Genomic DNA, 18688 nt, shown 5'->3' with positions numbered 1-18688 from the left:
TTTTTTTCCATGTCCATCATACATATTCCAGGATTGATTTTTTTTATCGATAGTCAAATGATTTCATCAGTTCGTTCCTGTGAATATAAAGAGATTGGTGTCTCGGATCATGCTTCTGTATTTCTATCTTTAAAATCTCCCTGGTCTTCCTCAAACAAACAGATTTTGGCATTTTAATACAACTTTGTTATCTGATAAGGAGTTTTTAAAATTTCTAGAGAGGCATATTATTTTCTTTTTTGAAGAGAATAAAAAGGAAGAGGCTTCCAATCTTATTGTATGGGATACTTTCAAGGCCTATATTAGAGGACAAATTTTTTCTTATACTGCGAGTGTTAAGAATAAAGCTAATAAAGAAAGAACTGAATTAGCCAATCAATTGAAACTATTAGATCAAAAATATGCTATAGCTCCAGATCCTGTTTTATATAAAAGACATGTTGAAGTTAAAACTAAATATGATCTTCTGTTAACATATCCAATTGAAACTCAACTTCTTAAAGATAAAACTGAATTTTACATTCATGGAGATATAGCAGGCAAAGTATTGGCCAACCAATTAAAAACTTCTATAGTTAAACAACAAATTAAAGAAATTTGTAAAACCTATGGTGATAGGACAAATGATCACTCTGAAATATATGATAAACTTTATAGTTCTGATTCCCCTAAAAATAGTACTGTAATGAATAATTTTCTAGATCAATTAAATATCCCTGCACTTTCTGCAGATAATTGCAAACAGATGGATCAACCCATTTCTTATGAGGAAATTGCCAAGGTTATACGTTCATTACACTCGGGGAAGGCTCCGGGTCTAGATGGATTTTCTGGAGAATTTTATAAGACTTTTTCCTCATTAATTATACCGCAGTTACACTTAGTGTTTTTGGATTCTTTCAAATTGGGTAGCTTGCCTCAATCTTTCAATAAAGCTTCTATTTCGCTTATCCTAAAAAAGAACAAGAACCCAACTGAAAGCTCTTCGTATAGACCAATTTCATTACTCAATGTTGATACTAAAATCCTTTCTAAAGTTCTGGCTCATAGGATTGAAAATATTTTACCTTCTATTATTTCTGATGATCAGACTGGATTTATTAAAAACCGACATTCCTATTTTAATATACGCTGTGTATTAAGTGTTATTTACTCTCCTTCTCAGGAAATATCGGAAGGTGTGATATCCTCAGATGCTCAGAAGGCCTTCGATCGGGTTGAATGGAATTATTTATTTAAAACCTTACAAAAATTTAATTTTGGACCAGATTTTATTCAATGGATTAAATTACTTTATCTATCTCTTTCTGCTCAGGTTCTTACTAATTTTCAAAATTCCAAACCATTTAAACTTCACCGCAGAACTAGACAAGGTTGTCCGTTGAGTCCTTTGCTCTTTGATTTAGCTTTAGAACCCCTAGCTATTGCTTTTTGTGAATCTAATGATATCTGTGGTATTTTAAGGATAGGTATTACTCACAAAATCTGGCTTTACGCTGATCATATATTGCTTTTTATCTCTAATGTTGAGATCTTGTTACCTTGCGTACTTTCTTTACTCTCCCGTTTTAGCCAGTTTTCAGGATATAAATTGAACCTACATAAGAGTGCGTTATTTTCTTTAAATAATTTGGTATCAATTAATACTAATCTCCCTTTTAAAATCGTAAGGAATCAATTTACTTATTTGGGTGTAAAAGTCACTAAGAATTATACTTCATACTTTATTGTCGCCAAACAATTGGTACTAGAACGTACAATCATCACAGTGATATTTGATTCTGCACTTCACACTCCCTGGATTACAAATATTAAATATTAAAGATATTAAAAATAGTTAAAATTAGTAAATATTAAAAATTTAAATTATAAATCATAAATAGAAAATAGAAAAATGGGATGTAAAGTAGTGCAAAAAAACTGAGAGACAAGTCCGGATATTTGGAGGGTACGGCCCAGATCTGGGTCAGGATCTGTTCAGCAGTCTTATCACAGTTGGAAAGAAACTGTTCCCAAATCAGGCCGTACGAGTCTTCAAGCTCCTGAACCTACTCTCGGAGGGAAGAGGGACGAAAAGTGTGTTAGCTGGGTGGGTCGTGTCCTTGATTATCCTGGCAGCACTGCTCCGACAGCGTGCGCTGTAAAGTGAGTCCACGGACGGAAGATTGGTTTGTGTGATGTGCTGCACCGTGTTCACGATTTTCTGCAGCTTCTTTCGGTCTTGGACAGGACAACTTCCATACCAGGTTGTGATGCACCCTCAAAGAATGCTTTCTACGGTGCATCTGTAAAAATCAGTGAGGGTTTTAGGGGATAGGCCAAATTTCTGTAGTTTTCTCAGGAAATAAAGGTGCTGGTGGGTCTTCTTGGTAGTGAACTCCAGTTGGTTGGACCAAATCAGGTCATTTGTGATATTGACCCTGAGGAACTTAAAGCTTTTGACCTGTTCCACTTGCGCACCCCCGATGTAAATTGGGTTGTGCGGTACACTACTCCTTCTGAAGTCAACAACCAATTCCTTTGTCTTGCTGACGTTGAGGGATAGGTCATTGTCTTCGCACCATGCCACTAGGTTCTTAATTTCCTCTCTGTACTCAAACTCATCATTACATGTGATACGGCCTACAATTGTTGTGTCATCAGCAAACTTGTATATTGAGTTCGATGGAAACTTGGTTACACAATCATGGGTGTACAGTGAGTACAGCAGGGGGCTGAGTACACAGCCTTGTGGGGCACCAGTGCTCAGAGTGATTGTAGAGGAGAGCTTGTCCCCTATTTTTACAGCCTGGGTCCTGCCTGTGAGGAAGGTGAAGATCCAGCTGCAGATCTGAGTGCTAAGGCCCAGGTTCTGGAGCTTAGGAATCAGTTTATTTGGAACGATGGTATTAAAGGCAGAGCTGTAGTCAATGAAAAGGAGCCTTGCGTACACGTCTTTATTCTCCAGGTTTTCTAAGGAGGAATGTAGGGCCAGAGAGATGGCATCTGTCATTGACCTGTTGCTCTGGTAGGCGAATTGCAAAGCGTCGAGGTTGACCGGTAGGCTGTGGTTGATGTGTGCCAAAACCAATCACTCGAAGCACTTCATAGCAATTGATGTCAGAGCCACAGGTCGATAGTCATTCAGGCATGCCACCCTGCTCTTCTTCGGCACTGGGATTATCGTTACCTTCTTAAAACATGAGGGGATCTTAGACTGAAGCAAGGAGCAGTTGAAGATGTCAGCAAACACTCCAGCTAGCTCGCTTGCACAGGCCCAGAGAACCCATCCTGGGATGCTATCTGGGCCCGTCACCTTCCTTGGATTTATCTTCAGGAAGGCCTTTCTAACGTCCTCCTCGGTGACAATGAATCTCGATGCCACCAGATCCGGTTCATCTGGAGGGAGTGGGATGCTCCTCTTCTGTTCGAATCTTGCGTAGAATACGTTAAGTTTGTCAGGAAGAGAAGCGCCACAGTTATTGATATTCCCAGCCTTTTCTTTGCGCCCAGTGATCTCATTTAGACCCTGCCATAGTCTATTGGCATCCCTTTGGTTAGCCTGGGCTTCCAACTTGGCTCGATATTGCCTCTTGGCGCCCTTAATGGTTTTCCGGAGTTCACGCCTGGATTCCGTGTAGCGACTGGTATCCCCGGACCTAAAAGCTGCAGCTCTAGCCTTTAAAAGGGACTTGACCTCATAATTCATCCAAGGTTTCCGGTTAGGGAAGACCCGGATCGTCTTGCAAGACACACAGTCCTCCGTGCATTTCCAAATAAAGTCTGTGATAGCTGAGGCATACTCATCAAGGTTAGCTGCTGAGTCCTTGAATACTAACCAGTCCACCGATTCAAAGCAGTCATGGAAGACCTCATCCGTTTCCTCCGTCCAACGCGACACTACTTTTGACACCGTGACCTCCCGCTTCAGTTTCTGTTTGTAAGCCGGGAGGAGGAGTATGGCCTGATGGTCCGATTTTCCGAAGTGAGGTCGTGGGACAGAACGGTAGGCATCCTTGACAAGTATATTCGGGCCTCTAGTGGGGCAGCAGACATGTTGGTATAACTTTGGCAGCACCTTTCTGAGGTTGGCCTGGTTAAAGTCCCTGGCTGTAATGAGCAAAGCCTCCGGATACCTGGTCTCAAGTTCACTGATGTTGGCATACAGTATGTTCAGAGCACACTCCACGTCTGCCTAGTGGGGAATGTAGACTGCTGTCAGTATGACCGAGGTGAATTCCTGTGGCAGATAGTAGAGACGACACTTCACCGACTGGTGTTCCAGGTCCGGGCTGCAGGAGCTTGTCAGAGCAACTGTGTCTGAGCACCATCCAGTGTTGATCAGTAGGCAGACACCACCTCCCCTCGTCTTGCCCGAAGAACAAACAGGTGTTTAAAGAAAACTTTCTTACTTTATTGAACCATGTAAAAAGGATTACATTAAATTGGTCATCTCTTTCAATATTGTTGATTGGATGAATTAATTCTATTAAAATGAACATTCTACCTAAATATGCATATCTTTTTCAGGCTTTACCCGTTTTTATTCCTAAATCCTTTTTTGACTCTCTTGATTCTATTTTGTCCTCTTATTAATGGAAAAATAAACGTCCTCGATTAAATAAAGTTCATCTTCAAATATTTAAAAATTCCGGAGGTTTAGCCTTACCTAATTTTAGGTTTTATTACTGAGCAGTTAATATATGATATCTTACGTTTTGGCTATGTTAGATTAATCATGTAGACTGTCTGGTATGGGTTTCTTTAGAAGCTAACTCTGTTAATAAATCTTCTATTATTTCTCTTCTTGGGTCCTCACTTCCTTTATTTGTAAGTAAACTAACTAATAATTTAAAAGTTAAACATACTCTGAGGATCTGGATACAATTTAGAAAACACTTTGGTTTATTGAGATTTTCCCTTTCAAGTCCCACTTATTCTAACTTTTTTTTAAACCCTCCATGACTGATTTAGATTTTAAAGAATGGGACAGGTTGGGTATTAAATGTTTTTGGGATCTGTTTGTTGGGGGAAATCTTTTTTCATCTGAGCAATTGTCAGCTAAATATAGCTTACCCAAAACTCACTTTTGTAGATATTTATAAATCAGAGACTTTCTAAGATCTCAATTATGCACATTTCCTATAAGCTCAGATAAGAACTTACTAGATGTAATTTTCAATTTGACACCTTTTCATAATGTTCAATATCTAATATTTATGGCATGTTACTGGAGATGAGGAATGTTCGTTTGGACAAAATTAAGAATCTCTGGGAACAAGATTTACAGACATCAATATCTAAGGAAACTGGGAATAAAATTTTTAAACTGGTTAATACTTCATTGTTTTGTGCTTGCCATTCCCTCATACAACTTAAAGTGGTACATAGAGCTCATATGACCTAATGATAAGCTATCTCGTTTTTATTTGGATATAACGCCCTACTGTGACAGATGTAATAATGGAGATGCTTCATCAATTCATATGTTTTGGACTTGTCCGAGTCTTGAAAAATATTGGAAGGACATTTTTCAAACTTTTTCTTTACTTTTTAAAGTCAATTTTAAGCCTAATCCTCTGACGGCCCTAATTGGTATCGTTGCAGGACAAGATATGAAGCTGAAGACATCTGATTTACATATTTTGGCCTTTAGCTCTCTTATAGCTAGGAGGGCACTTTTGTTTAAATGGAAGGATGTTTTTCCTCCTACCATCCTACCATTGGTTATGCGATGTTATGCTTAGATTTAGAAAAGATTCGTTGTTCAATTTCTGAATTTTGTCAAGACTTTCAAACATTGTGGGGACCTTTTCTGAATTATTTTCAAAACCTTTAATTTGTTGTTTAAATTCAGATGTTGGCTTTTATTATTTTTTATTATATGAGAAGATACTTACCTTTTTCTCCTTAATAAACAGCTTCGGTCTTGGTAGAGGTTAGATTCTTTTTTTTGTAATAAATTAGTGTATTTCAATATAACTATTGATTAACTTACATGAATACGGGGTAATGAGATTGTTGTTATGAATAGATGTAATGTAATTGGTAGTTTTAAAATCTTTTTTCACCTTTTATATATACTTTCTTGTACTCTGTATTCTTCTAAGTAGAAACTAATAAAAATATTGGAAAGAAGAAAATAAAAATAAACAGATTTTACCCAGTGCTCTTCCCATGAAAGGTTGTAGAGTTCACTGAATTGAAGGTAAAAGGAAATGCTCTCTCAAAAGAGCAGTCAGAGTGAATATTGTTCCACCTATCATGGTCGTCAGTACCTAACCCGGACAAGTCAGACCAGACCTCACTATCCAAGCACTGCTAGCGTTACCTGGCAGAGGGTGTGGGAGAAATGTATTTTTTTGAAGAATTCGATGTAGTGGGAAGGCTGTCGATGCATTTCCGTGTTTCGTCTTCCGAGCGTAGCCACTTCTTGTCACCGCTGGGAAGTGTGATATGGAGCCGTGCAGGCGAAAAATGACCGGGCACGGTCTCTGTCCTGGGGCTGGTTTAGCTGCTAGTGAACGGTGGGCTCTATCAATCTCCGGCGGGGATGGGAGCGTCTCCTTCCCGAAGATCTCACAAAGCAGACTAGCAAAAAATTCAGTAGAATGCCCGCCTTCAATAGATTCCGGCAGGCCCAGGATGCGTAGGTTCTGCCATCTGCTCTGGCCCTCTAGGACAGTAACTTTAGCCATTAGCTTGATATTGTTTCCACGTAAAAGGAGCAGATGTTTTCCAGCTCACTGACGTGCTGGCTCAGGTCATCCGTAGCAAGCTTGAGAGAGGATTGGTGTTGGCTGTGGTCCTCCACTTTGCATTGGATTTGGTTGAGTTTCATTTCCAGCAGGCTGAAAGAAGATTTAAATTCGGCCACTAACGTCTCATGGTGTTGGTTTAGTAGCGTGGAGTTAGCTCTACTATCAAGCCAGCCGCTGAATCGCCTTTTTCCCCGAATTTAGTACTCTTTGAGGTTACTGTGAAGTCCACATAGACATAGGCAGGGTGAAGAGCAAAATGTCCAACAGTTTGGTATGAGAAAAGGGGAAAGAAGGAGTGTGGAGATAAAAAGTAGGACGGAGCACCCGCTGTCTGCGACTACTCCATGTGGCTGCCAACCAGAAGTCTGGCATCACCTTTTAAAGATTTCCTCAATGGTGGGGAAGCTACTGGCTATAAAGGCTCTGGAAAGTGGCAACTCTTTGCATGTAGCTGTGAAGGAAATCATCAAATATTACTGCTTAGGACTACTAAACGGATGAAAAGAATATGTTGCAGTCAGCCATGGTGTGACGGATAACTCACATTTGAACTTAAGTCTATAATTTTTGAGCTGTGAGCACTTCTGAAAATCATTTGACTAAGCTTTCAGTCATCCATCCTAACATCTATCCTCTTGCCTTTGTCTATTTGTGACCTTATATGGAAAAGAACTGTCATTTGTTAATGTACCTTTATAGTTCTGGCTGCTGATTCATGAATGGCAATATTAATCACTTCTCAGTTTTACTAATGTAATAGTATAATTAAAATACAGATGGTATGTTTTAAATGTTAATTTCTGTGTCATTTGAGCCATGGTCCCATTTTTGGAAAAAATTGGATTTTAAACAGGGCAAAATACAAAACCATTTGCCACCAAGTTGCATTTACACTCATCTCTTTGTACTTTATCCATCATATATGTACTTTATTACTATCTTTGGCATGCAAATTAAAACTCTATGTATGAGGAGTAAGTTAGTTTGTGAAATATTTCTTTAAACTTCAATTGTAAGGATGTCATAATGGCAATTTGGCAATGGAATTTTTGCCACCACTCCAAAATTGATTTTAGTTAATTTCAACAAGCCAAGTATATTAAACGCCTCCATATATAGGATCAGTCCTATTTTAATACTTTACCATAAAGGTGGTAATGACTGCTGACAATTTGGGTGTGATGTGAAAGTGTAAATTATTATCTGTTTGTTAATGGCACTATGGATGGCCATGCACAGCTATTTTTTGACACGAGGGAATTTATCTTAAACAGGGAGTTTGTAAGCCATTCTTTTCAGACCCTGTCAGTTCAAGCATATAAGTAGCATAACATTAATTTACTAAATGGTACATGCACACGTAAAAGGCTCTGGGAGAAACTGTGCTTCTCCTTGAACAAGGGAATTTCTGTGCCTATATGAAAAGTTGTTTATCATTTTTATTCCAAAAGTACACAAAATATGGGAGTGGGTTTTCTCTTGTTTATGAAAAGTTAATTCTCCAGAGCACTTTTGGACTGGAAAAAGTTATTCAACCTAGGCATTTTTTTTAAAGAATACATACACATTAATGCAGATTGCATAAAGTTTTATGTAAAAAATGTTGAGTGCTCTTCAAAAATTCAACATCACTGCTAAACTGAATGAGTATTCAATTGTTTTCCTTCTCCGGCAGTATTTGAATGTAAATGATATGGCATCGGAGCTTGACTTTGCCAGAGCCAAACTGAGCATTGCTTCTTTGACTGTAGAATGTACAATGACTTTATTCAAAAGAATTGAATAAAATTGGGTCATTTCCTCACAGACTGCGTCATTAATGCATGAGAATTGAGGAGCTTTCTGAGGGGAGCAAAACACTGAATTAAGTACTGGAGTTGGATTTTTCTACCATGATCCCTAGAAAAGAGTTGTCAGAACAAGTGAGGCGAGCATGTGAAAGGAAATTTCAGTCAGCTGAAAGATTCTGCAACTTTAAAGAAAATGTATTGCATCATTTACAGTTATTGAAGCCAAATTGCTGTAGATGTTGAGAATTTGGTGCAGTTGCAATGTGTGGATACATTTGGATACATTCTCCTAGCTGTCTGCTGAGTGTTTGCAGTGGACTGGAGTTACTGTAAGCAACTCCGTATGGAGATAGCAGTTGTGCAGCACTTCTCTATTCAGACCCTTTTTTAAATTTCAATTCCATTTCTACAACCCTATTGGGTGTTTAGTGGACACTGATTTCTGTGTCAGCTTAAGTGATACCAAAAAGCTCCAATTACTGTGGATCTCAGCCACATATCAACAGCTAGAAGCTTTTGTTGTTTGTCAAGATAACTAAAGCCTTCCTCCCTCTCACCCAAACCCTCCCCCCTTTAATTCTCCATAGATTAAGTCTAACCGGACATCAGTAATTAGCCGCACAATTGTTTATGACTTTTCTATACTTCCTTTCAAAAAACGGCAAATCAAAAGAAGCACCGTTCCCCTTAAAAGAATGCAAAAGAGAATGTGAAACTGATCTTTCTGATCGATGGGAGGTAACTCTCAAAACAAGTGGGTGACAGTTTTGCCATTGGTCAATGTAACCAGTGTAGAGTCAGAAAAGTTTATATGAACAGATTTTTTAATTTGTAAATTTGAAACTTTGAATTCTCCCCAATAAGTAGGGAATGCAAAATGGAATATTATGCGGGTAGACATGGGAATTGTAGTGCACAACTCGTACATTAATAAAGTAACTTTCAAAACAAGATTTATTTTGGTGTATTTTGTTAGCAGACTGCTTTATTGAATGACATGGCCAGAACAGCAATGGAGCTGATTTGTACTGGTCTCAAGTCCTTGCATACCGGTGTACCTCTTGAGTTTCTGCATTTTAATCTCCTTCAGTGCTCCATTTATTTTTAGCTGCCACCTCCCAGACTATGTTTCTCTCAACAGCGGGTTCCATTGTCGATGTATCATCTGAAAATTAATTTTGTGTAGCCCTTTTGTGTCCAGTAAAAGATTGACAAAGAATTTTCAGAGTTTGTCAAATAAAGTTGTTCATTGGGCATAGTTTTCAAACAAAATGTAATACTGTAAACACACTGAAATGAATACTGTATATTAACCGAAATATGCATGTAAACTTCACTGCACCCTTGCTGGAAAAGGCCATCCTGGAACTGAGTTTATTTTTCAGCTACGGCAGATGCAGCAGACTATTTACGAGACTGAATTATTTTCACTTACAGATGGACTTTCCGGTCGAGACCAGTCAGTTGAGTTGTTGACTCCCTCAAGAGTGAATCACATGCCCAGCACTGGTAAGAGGCGATCAGATCTTTCAGAATAAGATAAAAATTTCAAATAAAATTAAATCATGAGCTGCCTTTTATGTGTTGCTAACAAAAAAAAATAAAGTAGTGCCATTTCTATTACCTAAAATTTAAAAATTCTTAAATATTACTAATGTCGTTCTTTAAATGGGCGATGCCTCTGTTTGCTGTCCTTTTAATGCAGTAATTCACAGATAATTGGTAATTTCTAGCAAATTACTAATGTTATCATACACAGCAACAAAGGCAGCAACAAGTTTGGTGGATCTGCTCAGTTAGGAAGTTATCTTGTAACGTAAGTTATTTTATGTACAATTGAACTGATGGACTATCCTCAGACTAGCAAAAAGGCTTGAGTCATTTTTTAAAGCTTTGTTTCTCTTTATGCTGCATCTAGGATGTAGAGCTGCAGTTTTAAAAATAACTTTTTGGAGAGATTTTCATTGAAGTATCTCATAATTGCAACATGTTTTATGTTTCATATTGTATGACAAAAGAATGTTGCAATTTACAAAAACAATTTAATTGTGAAAACACAGAAAACTTAACAATTGTGTCAAAGCAGAAATGTTTCTACAGTGCTGATGAAGTTTTGTGATTCTTGGAGCTTGAGGCTGAGTCAAGGCTGTGCAAAAGTTTATTTCACTATTCTCCCTCTTCCCCACCACTCCCCTCAATGTAAATCGTACATAAAATCATACTTTCAAAGTAATTTTAAATAAGTCAACTTTTTATAAAGTTTTTTTGTGTGAATGAGGCATTCAAATTTTAGTAGTCTTGGAGGATGTAACCAGTGATACAGTTAAATGGGAAATTAATAGCAGTAGAATATATAGTATATTTAAAATGTATGTCAATGACTAGGAAAGGATAGCTTCTGTCTGTACGTAACTATCTGAAGAAACTTGTGAGGAAGTCAGTAAAGATGTATGGACATGTAGAATGGGAAGCAGGGATTGGATTTTCCACAGTCTCTTTCAGAGTTGTGTAGTTCTCTGTATTGTAATTATGGCTCCATTGATAACATTCTTGGCTCCAAGTCAGGAGTTATGGATTGAAATCTCGCTGTAAGGCCATGTACACAAAAATTTAGGCCAACACTTCAGGCTTGGGCTGAAGAATGACTATACCGCCTAAGGGTGTGTTTCTAGAAAGAGATGTTAAACTTCTCAGGTTAACATAAAATATGCCATGGTACTATTCTGCAGGCCTTTTATTACTGGAATCTTGGCCAGTGCTTATCCCTCAACTAATATGTCAAGAAGGTGGCAGTGGAGTATTGTGTGGGAAAATATGAGACTATTTCATTTAATATGAAGAGATGAAAAAATTGTTTTTTTTAGAAAAGAAGCTATCGGGTTCCCTTGCACCCCATCAGCTCTTAACCCTTCCTTTCCACACTTTCTCCCTGCCTTTCCTATTTCTCTTTGCTGCTGATGATTAAATAAAAGTATCTTGATTTTTTTTTTTCAGAAGTTTCTAGAAAAAGTTAATTTCCAGGTGTATAATTAAGTAATTATTTTACTGAAAATTTACTGGCGCATAAGCATTAAATCTTAAAATTTGGCATGAAAAAGTTAATTTATTTGTTTGGCTTTAGAATTTGCTCTTCCTAATGTTTCTTTCATTGACCATCAGTTCACTTTTCTAACTGGTATCTTCATCTGCCACTAAAACAGGCCCCGCAATTTAAATCTAAAACATGCAAATATTGTGTCAGTGAACTGGAGCAATCAAAGCATGGAACATGAATAGTCTACTACTGTTTTATACTCAAATCATTTTTGTAAATTAAATAGTTTTATTCCAATATTCTAAGCTCTTTCTTGCATATGTTTGACTCTGCTGTGACTTGTTCTCCATAACATGCCTTTAAGTATTATTCTTGACAGTTAGTTGCCATAATGAGCTCTGCTGTAGAAATTATTTTCCATTTTATCAAACATTGGTCTAGCGTGTTTGGGCACTCCACAGCTTAACCAGCATCTAGTTGAACGTGTTCTTTTTATCCTCAAGCTTTTGAATTCAACTTATGGTGCTGTGAAGCTTCATTTAAAAGCTCTGTTTGGAGAGGGGTTACATTCTTCCAGATCATGAAATATTTCAGTGTTAATATAATTCAATAAGCAAGTGATTAAATTATATTTAAAACTGTATCTTAAATATTTAAAAATTTCTTTTAATTTAATGCTGTCAAATTCATAAATGGCTTTGTACCTTCTATTTACTGAACTGACCCAATAGAATTGAGTTTGAATTTCATAATTTTCTTAAGAATGCTGACTTTTTACTATGGCAATATTCTGTTTCATTAGTTACAGATCCTTTACAATCCAGTGACACACACAGTTACTGTCATGAAGGCAAATATGGTGGCCAATCTAGATAACAGTTAAATCCCATGAAAAGTACATGATTGGTTCTGTGGATAAATTGTTTTCCATACTGTTAAAGGGAGGAGACAAAACTTTTTCTTTCACAAATTGTTTTGAGGTAAACTTTGGACCACCTATGCAACTCATCAGTATGAATGTTCTCTTAACATTGCATGACCCAACAGTGCCGCAGTTCATTTGCTGACGCAACCATCTACTACTGGCCAAGTAAATGCACCAAGTTCTGTTTTCCCAGCATTCTTGTACTTCCCGATCTTGGTTAACAAGTGTCTGGCTTTTAAATTTATTAATCCTTTGTAACCCTTTATATTTTGTCATCTCCAGTTCAATCACCCTCAAATATAATGATTGCATTATTGGTAATTATTTATTGCTGCTGAGGCTCTAGCTCTAAACTTCATTTTTTCCTCCATTTAGGATGCTCTTTAAATTTCCTATGCTTCAGTTTTGTGTTATAATACTCATATACAGCACCTTTTGTTGTTTTAAGGTTGCTTTAACAAATGCAAGTTGTTCTTGAATAAAGCACGGGAACTTTTGCATTAGCCTGAAGCAGAACATAGCAGCTTTAACATACCAGCACTCCTAGCTCAACCTGTGGTTGAAGAATGGTGGGATTAAAGTTTCTGATTTACGTGTACAGATACTGCCAATTAAACAAAGGTAATGCTCAGTATATTTGGTTTTATTCTATCTTTAGTTGGAAAGTAGTATCCTTTACTTCTAATTCTAGTATAATTTACGTAGGTCATGACAATGCTGCAGAGAGTGGACAGGCGATTGCTGGGAGCTGCTGGCGGCTGAACTGGGCAGGTTGTGGGCTCTGGTGGCTGAACTATTGAGCTTGGCTGGAGTGGCTGATTTTGGAGTGGGCGCATGCGTGAATGTGGTTTGGAACTTGTTGAGGGAAAGAGAGTGGGGAAGGAGCGGAAATTGCTGGGAGGAGGTCGTGTGGGTCCGGTAATGGTGGACAAAGTTGGGGGGGGGTGGTGAGGGAAAGAGTGGAGAAGGAGCGGGATAGGGATTTCGGATCAGAGGTAGGTAGCTGGGGAGAGATGGATTATTGTGAAGGGAGAAATAAAGGGAATGAGGAGATAGTGAGGGGATGGATGAATGAAAACCGAGACAAAGAGAATAAAAGAATAAGAAATGACAGTGGAGAGAGCTCTGAAAGTAAGGAAGATCAACAAGTTCAGAGAGAAGGTGTTGTCATAATTAGGTTTAATGAGAAGGCTCAGGGACACATGAAGGAAATTAACCCATTTGTGCTAACAACAACTGTGGCAAATAAGATAAGGGAAATAGTATTTGCAAAAGACCTTAATGATGGCAACCTGTTGGTAAGATGTGCGAATGACGAACAACTTGAGAAAGTACTCATGCTAAAAGAGATAGAAAAATGCAAGGTGGAATACACAGAGAGGGTGGGAGCACGAAATGGTTGTAAAGGAGTGATCACAGGAGTACCAATGAGTATAAATTAGATTAGATTATGAGGACATGCAGTCCTTGTTTATTGTCATTTAGTAATGCATGCATTAAGAAATGATGCAATGTTCCTCCAGTGTGATATCACAGAAATACAAGACAGACCAAGACTAGAAAACTGACAAAAAACACATAATTATAACATATAGTTACAACAGTGCAAAGCAATACCATAATTTGATAAAAAAGAGACCATGGGCACAGTAAAAAAAAAAGTCTCGAAGTCTCGAAAGTCCCATCATCTCATGCAGACGATAGAAGGAAGAAAACTCTCCCTGCCATGAACCTCCAGCGCTGCAAACTTGCCAATGCAGCACCCTGGAAGCACCCGACCACAGCTGACTCTTGAGTCTGTCCGAAAACTTCGAGCCTCCGACACCGAGCACTTTGACCCTGGCCCTGGCCGCCAAGCAACAGGCAAAGCCAAGGATTCAGGGCCTTCCCCTCCGGAGATTCTCAATCGCACATTAGCAGCGGCCGCGAAGCGGGCATTTCAGAAGTTTCTCCAGATGTTCCTCTGTGCTTCTCACGTCTGTCTCCATCAAATCAGAATTGTGCACGGCATCCTATTTGACAAATACAGATATCATTCACTGGAGAGGCTGCGCACGCTGCGTTGTGTCGCATCTCCATCTTTTCATCCCCCTCTATGGAGGAGTTAAAGAGGAATATCAAAGGAGGAAAAATAATGAATGTTCAGAAAACAATAAAGGAGGGAGTGAAAAAGGAAAGTGAAATAGTATTGATTGAATTTGAAGAATAAAGAGTGCCAAGGAAGGTGTTCCTTGGTTTCATGAGTTACCCAGTAAGGGTGTATCTGCCAAAGCCATTGAGGTGCTATAATTGTCAAAGGTTTGGACACATAGCTAAAAACTGTAAAAGGCAGAGGAGATGTGCTGGATGTGGGGGTGATCGTGAATATGGAAAGTGCGGAACAGGAGTGCAGCCAAAATGCTGCAATTGTGGAGGAGGAGCTCATAACGCGGCATATAGTGGGTGTGAGGTTATTAGACGGGAGAATAAAATTCAAGAAATGAGAGTGAAAAGAAAGATCACTTATGCAGAAGCTGTGAGAATGTCAAGAGAACAGAATAATGCTTCTAATGAACAGTGAGCAATAGAGATGCGATAGATGCAACAAAGAACAAATGACAGGATTTATGTAGACAAAAAGGCTCTAGTAACATTCATTGCAGGAGTGATTATTAGTACGGCTGAGGGTAAAGTCAAAAAGTGACAAAATTCAGCTGGTGGTCAAAGCAGTAGTGAACCATTTAGGGTTAGTAGGACTGACATGGGAAGAAGTGAGGAAGAACCTCACTAATCAGTCAAGCCAGGAAGTGTCGTGCGTTGGTTAATACTAATTATGGTGATTCTTTTACAATGGAATGCAAGGAGCTTACTGGCCAATAGCCAGGAATTCAAGCACTTTATAAAATAAATGGTTGTAAAACCGGATGTAGTGTTTATTCAGGAAACTTGGCTGAAACCAACTTTAGACTTTGTGGTACATGGGTATACAATGATAAGGAAAGATAGAAATCTAGGGGGAGGAGGGGGTTGTGATATGTTAATCAAGCAAGGTATACCATATAGGGTACTGGAAAAAGGAGATGATCAGGAATACATAGTGGTGGAAGTGTGGGAGAGAGTGGTTATAATTAACTACTACAACCCATGTAAAATGTTGGATTTGGACAGCCTATTAACGATACAAGGACAAAACAAACATAAAGTAGTGTGGTGTGCAGATTTCAATGCTCACAGCACAATATGGGGAGATCCAATTACAGATTCAAATGGAAAGGTAATTGAAGATTTGATAGAAGAAAGTGGTTTGGTGTGTATGAATGATGGTAGAGGAACAAGGATACACATAACAACAGGAACTGAGTCAGTGTTAGATATTACGTTAGTGTCTAATACCTTGGCTGACGTCAGTAACTGGGGAGTTTGGACTGCTTCAACAGTAGGCAGTGATCACTACCCAGTTTTGTGTTCAGTGGGTGAAAGAGTTGAAGTAAGATCAGGTGGTGGAATCCCAAAGTGGAAGTTTGGAAAAGCAGATTGGGGTAAGTTCCAGAAGTTGAGTGAAGAGGCATTAACAAAGATTGATATTTCTGGAAATGTAGATGAATTAAACAGTCAGGTGACTTCAGCAATTATCATGGCAGCAGAAGGATCTATACCCAGGAGTAAAAATAGGATGAATAGAAAACTGGTACCATGGTGGACTGAGGAATGTTGTCAGGCTGTAAAAAACAGAAATAGAACATTCAGTCTAGTTAAAAGAACCCATAATATGCAGCATTTGATTCAATATAAGAAGGCACAGGCAGTGGTGAGAAGAACTATACGTCAAGCTAAAAGGGCAAGTTGGAGGAGTTTTTGCAACAAAATAGGAAGATCAACACCTGTGGGAGAGGTATGGGGAATGATTAAGAGGATGGGGAGAGATAGAAGGGAATGGGAATATCCAGTAATGATAGCTGAGGAGGAAACAGCAGTCTCCAGTAGGAATAAGGCTGAGATCATGGCCTGCGCAGCCCTCCGGTGAAAAATGATATCGTATCCGTTAAATAGGGGCCGTGGACAATTCTGATTTGATGGAGAGGGACGTGAAAGAACAGAGGAACATCTGGAGAAATTTCTGAAACGCTCGTTTGCTGCTGTCGTTACTGTGCAGATCGGGAATCTTCCGGAGGGTAGGCCTCAAAATCCCCGGCTTTGCCTTTTGTTGGCGACCGAGATTGAGGTCGAATCATTCGGACAGAGATGGTGCTCAGTACTCGGTGTCGGAGAGCTGATTCGGAGGCTCAAAGTTTTCAGATGACTCAGAAACAGATTGTGGTCGGGTATGGCAGGGAGAGTTTTTCTTCCTTCTCCCGTCTGAGTGAGATGTGGGACATTTGAGAGTCTTTGAACATTTTACTGTGCTCATGGACTTCTTCATCAAGTTATGGTATTGTTGCATTGTTGTAACTATATGTTATAATTATGTAGCTTTGTCAGTTTTTTCAGTCTTGGTCTGTCCTGTGTTTTGTGATATCACACCGGAGGAAATATTGTATCATTTCTTAATGCATGCATTACTAAATGACAATAAAAGAGGACTGCGTGTCTTCATAATCTAATCTAAGTCATTTGTACAGATACACGTTCAGAAAATTTGTCTGAAGAAGGGAGAAGGAGAAGGGAAAAAACAATGAGTCAACACCCAGGTGTGTTAAACAGGAGGGAAGAAACGGATGATATAATTGATGATCCGTTTACGCTGGGCAGAAATGGTGAGAGTAATAAAGAGATCGAGACCAACCTCCCCAGGGAAAGATCTGATATTTTTATATAATGCTAAAAAATCTAGGAGAAGGAGCGCTCTTGAAGTTGCTGCATTTTTATAACAGAGTGTGGGAGGAGGGAAGATTACCAAATGCATGGAAAGAAGCAGTAGTAATTCCAATAAGGAAACCTGGCAAGGATCCGTCAAAACCCACTAGCTACAGACCAATAGCGTTAACATCAAATATATGTAAGATAATGGAAAGGATGATAACAGAAAGGTTATCGTATGAGCTTGAGAAGAGGGGAATGCTGATCAGAGTGGTTTTAGAAAGGGAAGGAATTCCATGGACTCAGTGATAAGGTTAGAGACTGAAATAAGAAAGGCCCAGGCAAATAAAGAATCAGTAGTTGCATTGTTTTTTGACATTGAAAAGCCTATAATATGATGTGGAAGGAAGGATTATTAATTAAACTGCACAAGAGGGGGGTTGGTGGGAGAGTTTTTAATTGGATTAAAGATTTTTTGTTTGGTAGAAAAATTTAAGTTCGGATTGGATCAGAATTATCAAAACAGTACATAGTGGCAAATGGCACATCTCAAGGTAGTGTGATTAGCCCGTTACTTTTCATCATTATGATTAATGATGTTTTCACAAAGGTACCAGTGGATATAGGTAGGTCACTGTTTGTGGATGATGGGCCCTTGTGGAAAAGAGGCAGGAACATGGAGCATATAATCAGGAAACTACAAGGAGCAATTGATGAAGTGGTGGAGTGGGGTTATGGTTGGGGATGTAGATTTTCAGTGGAGAAAACTCAAACTGTATTTTTCACCAGGAAAAGAATTGAGGTAAGGAAGAAGTTAAGGATGTATGGGATTGAATTAGAAAGGGTTGGATCATTTAAATTTCTGGGAGTTATATTTGATTGACGATTAACATGGGCAGACCATATCAGGAAAGTTGAGGAGAAATGTAAAAAAGTAATAAATGTGATGAGATTTTTGACTGGTAGGGAATGGGGAGCAAGTTGTTCAGTGTTGAAGAGAACGTATGTGGCTTTAGTGAGATCTGTGTTGCACTATGGAAATATAGCATATGGATCAGCAGCTAGGTCTCTTATAAGGAAACTGGATGTGATTCAGGCTCAGGCTTTGAGAGTGTGCAGTGGGGCTTTTAAAACATCACCAGTTTCAGCCCTACGGGTAGAAATGGGAGTAATGCTTTTGGAACTAAGAAGGATGCAATTGATGGCAAACTATGGGCTAATTTGCAGGGGCACAATGATTCTCACCCTGCTAAAGGAGTGTTGCAGGATTCCTGGGAAAATGAGAGTTTTCAGAGGGATAACTTTAGTCGGGTAGGGAATGATATTGCTAAAGAATGTGGAGTGTTTGATCTAAGGATAAGTCCTTCAGTAGTTTATCCGGTTCTAGCTCCATGGAAGCTTGTATGGCCTGACATAGACTGGC

General features: G+C 38.7%; 1 protein-coding gene across 9 annotated transcripts in view; it reads left to right on the top strand.

Moving 5' to 3' along the window:
- Positions 1-18688, top strand: part of hdac4 (histone deacetylase 4) — a 494468-nt gene that overhangs the window by 197805 nt on the left and 277975 nt on the right. For 3 of the 9 annotated variants that reach the window (XM_063051786.1, XM_063051785.1, XM_063051790.1), the window contains exon 2: positions 9968-10039. The exons of the other annotated variants lie outside the window; for them this stretch is intronic. In XM_063051786.1, the coding sequence (XP_062907856.1) occupies positions 9968-10039 (72 nt within the window). The remainder of the gene's footprint in view (positions 1-9967; positions 10040-18688) is intronic. 9 annotated transcript variants of the gene reach the window in all.

Source organism: Mobula hypostoma, chromosome 6 (genome assembly GCF_963921235.1).
Source record: "Mobula hypostoma chromosome 6, sMobHyp1.1, whole genome shotgun sequence".
Classification (NCBI taxonomy): domain Eukaryota; kingdom Metazoa; phylum Chordata; class Chondrichthyes; order Myliobatiformes; family Myliobatidae; genus Mobula; species Mobula hypostoma.
This window is presented reverse-complemented; position numbering and strand designations above follow the sequence as displayed.